This window comes from Vollenhovia emeryi, unplaced genomic scaffold (assembly GCF_000949405.1).
Source record: "Vollenhovia emeryi isolate VEMERY1.0 unplaced genomic scaffold, V.emery_V1.0 DF940604.1, whole genome shotgun sequence".
NCBI classification, from domain to species: domain Eukaryota; kingdom Metazoa; phylum Arthropoda; class Insecta; order Hymenoptera; family Formicidae; genus Vollenhovia; species Vollenhovia emeryi.
This window is the reverse complement of record NW_011965762.1, coordinates 1-1,301: the sequence shown is the minus strand read 5'-3', so window position 1 is coordinate 1,301 and position 1,301 is coordinate 1. Positions and strand designations below refer to the sequence as shown.

At 45.0% G+C, this 1,301-nt stretch overlaps 1 protein-coding gene across 1 annotated transcript; it reads left to right on the top strand.

Moving 5' to 3' along the window:
• Window positions 1–422: 422 nt before the first annotated feature.
• Window positions 423–1,075, top strand: LOC105555878. The gene is made up of 3 exons (XM_012002920.1): window positions 423–559; window positions 608–798; window positions 885–1,075. Exons 1-3 carry the CDS (start codon window positions 423–425, stop codon window positions 1,073–1,075), a joined length of 519 nt encoding a protein of 172 aa, XP_011858310.1.
• The last annotated feature ends 226 nt before the right edge of the window (window positions 1,076–1,301 follow it).

The window sequence follows — 1,301 nt, the reverse complement described above, 5'->3', positions numbered from 1 at the left end:
ACCAATACAACAACAGGATCTCTATACGTTGCCGCATGAAAGTTTTCTGTACATCGAGGGAAAACTAACTACTGCCAATCAAATCGAAGGATCTGATGTAGTACTGGGAAACAATTGTGTCGCGTTCATGTTCGACGAGATCCGATATGAACTTGATGGTGTGGAGATTGATCGCGCCAGAAGTGTTGGAATAACCAGCACGCTCAAGACCTATGTCTCGTCATCGTTCGATAAAATGATGTCTCTGAAGAATGCCGGCTGGGATGTGGTGAACAATGGAACCGGAGACTTTAATTTTTGTGCCGCTCAGCATGCTATTGGGATTCTGTGAAGATTATCAACGCGTGGTGATTAACGCCCGTCACGAATTGATTTTAATACGATCGCGCAATGATAACAACTGTCTCTTTGGAAATGCAGCGATGGAGCCTAAACTTGAAATATTCAAGATACAGTGGCGCATGCCGCATGTGTTGTTAAACGAGGTGAACAAACTGTCGATGCTGCGTGCTTTGGAAAGCGGACAATACCTCAATATGGGATTTCGTTCATGGGATCTGTACGAGTATCCGCTATTGCAATAGACGACTAAACATTCATGGGCTAGTAAAACGGCTACTCAGCTCGAGAAGCCGCTGTATCTTATCTTTGCTCTGCAAACAGGTCGGAAGAATATCATGTCACAGAATGTGAGCCAATTCAGTCACTGCAAATTGAGCAACGTGAAACTCTATCTGAATTCGGAATGTTATCCATACGATGATATGAATCTGGATTTCGATAAAAACAAATGGTCGAGTCTGTATGATGCGTTTTCGCGGTTCCGGAAGAGCTATTTCGGAAACGAGGTCCTTATGCCCGGTCTCACTACGACAATTTTCTAGAACAAGGACCGTTTGTCATTATCGATTGCTCCCGACAAAACGAGTCGGTCAAGAGGGCGACTGTGGACGTGAGATTGGAATTTGAGTGCAAGGCGAATGTGCCAGTGAATACCACTGCGTACTGTCTCGTCATACATGATCGTGTGGTTCAGTACAACCCGCTGACCAGCGTCGTGCGCAAAATTCCCTAAGTACTACATTTTGGACACAATGGTTTCCCCTCTTTCCAATACAGTTTAGAGGGGATGAAACGATTTAAAAATCTACTATGCATCAAGAGCAACCGCAGTATTCCTCCTTCTCTCGACGTGTTCAATCATGTCCATACCGACGTTTGTGGATCTGTAAGGCTTCATCGTCAGCGGTAACTTTGTTGTGAAGGAATTTGCCGCTCTCCGAGAGGGACGCGTTCTCTCT

Excerpts from the sequence above, each read along its gene's own strand:
- LOC105555878 (XM_012002920.1), top strand. The coding sequence starts at position 423 with ATGGAGCCTAAACTTGAAATATTCAAGATACAGTGGCGCATGCCGCAT. Across the intron at positions 560-607 it reads GGATTTCGTTCATGGGATCT|TAAAACGGCTACTCAGCTCG; the intron begins GTACGAGTATCC and ends TTCATGGGCTAG. Across the intron at positions 799-884 it reads CGATAAAAACAAATGGTCGA|AACAAGGACCGTTTGTCATT; the intron begins GTCTGTATGATG and ends ACAATTTTCTAG.